We start from the raw sequence: 1165 nt of genomic DNA on the forward strand, positions 1-1165 counted from the left end.
GCTATATATATAGATACAGAGAGTGGTAGAGATACAGGCAGCTCTATTATGACTGAATGCTTCTCTCCTGTCTACATACTGCCGGTAACATTTCTTCTCTCTCTCTTCTCCTCTCACAAGAAAGAAAGAGTGAGAAAGAAAGAAAGAAAAGAGAGGATAGGTGACTTACATCCGAAGCTATTGACCATTTTTTCGATAGCGCCAAAGGCAGGTCCGACAGTTCCAGAGAAATGAATGAGAAATTTCGTCGCGCATTGAGCGTAGGCAGCCTCATGAATGGTAAGCAGACGCTCCTACAAGACATAGAGACATACACAACCCCCTACAAGATACACATACACATCGATTGCATACATACACAGAGACATACACATATACTCTTTTACACAGACAGAGACATACATGGACATAGATATATTTTCACATGATCGTATATCCTGAATGGCTATAGAGATGAGTATGTGTATATGGATGTATCTTCATACATACCTGAGCTAGTTCAGTGAATTTGGAGGGAGGCATGATGTACTGCATGCGGAGGGCTTTAACGAGACGCTCGACTCTGAAAGAAGAGAGAAGAAAAGAGAGAAGAAGAAGAAGAAAAAGAAGAAGAAGAAAGGAATGTGTGGTGTGTGATGGCATGTAACTCCTCTAGGTCTGATGAGTGCATGCACATACCGACACACACCTCATGGAGACCCCCTATACCTCCGCCTCACCAAATACATCCATATCTAATGCATGCACAGACTTATGTATTCTTCATGTATCCTACTATGACTATCTACATATAAATATAGACATATATATATATGTGACGTATATACCTAGGAATACTGCATGGAGAACGATGTGGGAGGTTAATACTTCACTCGTGGGGGGGGCACAAGAAAGAAAGAAAGAGTGAGAAAGAAAGAAAGAAAGGCTAAAAGAGATGAGTTCACCCCATGAAAGAAGAAGCATGTGATTGACCCCCCCCTTCCATTTGCTTGGGAAGTTCAGACCTCTTCATCCTTTCTAAAAGACCGTTCCTATCAAGCATCTCCTCTCTCACATGCATAGACACTCTCGCTCTGTGTGGCCTTTCTCCTCTCTGACAAGAGACAGTAGACCACCCCAACACTCAACAGATTCTTCCTCACCTTACGACAATAGCTAATGCCAG

At 42.4% G+C, this 1165-nt stretch overlaps 1 protein-coding gene across 1 annotated transcript in view; it reads right to left on the reverse strand.

Moving 5' to 3' along the window:
- Positions 1-170: 170 nt before the first annotated feature.
- CSUI_010548 (glutamate leucine phenylalanine valine dehydrogenase family protein) overlaps positions 171-1165 on the reverse strand; it is a gene marked incomplete at its 3' end in the record, with an annotated part of 1639 nt that continues 644 nt past the window's right edge. The window contains exons 2-3 of the mRNA XM_068070651.1: positions 490-562; positions 171-293 (exon numbers count right to left, since the gene is read on the reverse strand). Of these exons, the coding sequence (XP_067917373.1) occupies positions 171-293; positions 490-562 (196 nt within the window). The remainder of the gene's footprint in view (positions 294-489; positions 563-1165) is intronic.

Source organism: Cystoisospora suis, assembly GCF_002600585.1.
Source record: "Cystoisospora suis strain Wien I chromosome Unknown contig_7740, whole genome shotgun sequence".
Classification (NCBI taxonomy): Eukaryota; Apicomplexa; class Conoidasida; order Eucoccidiorida; family Sarcocystidae; genus Cystoisospora; species Cystoisospora suis.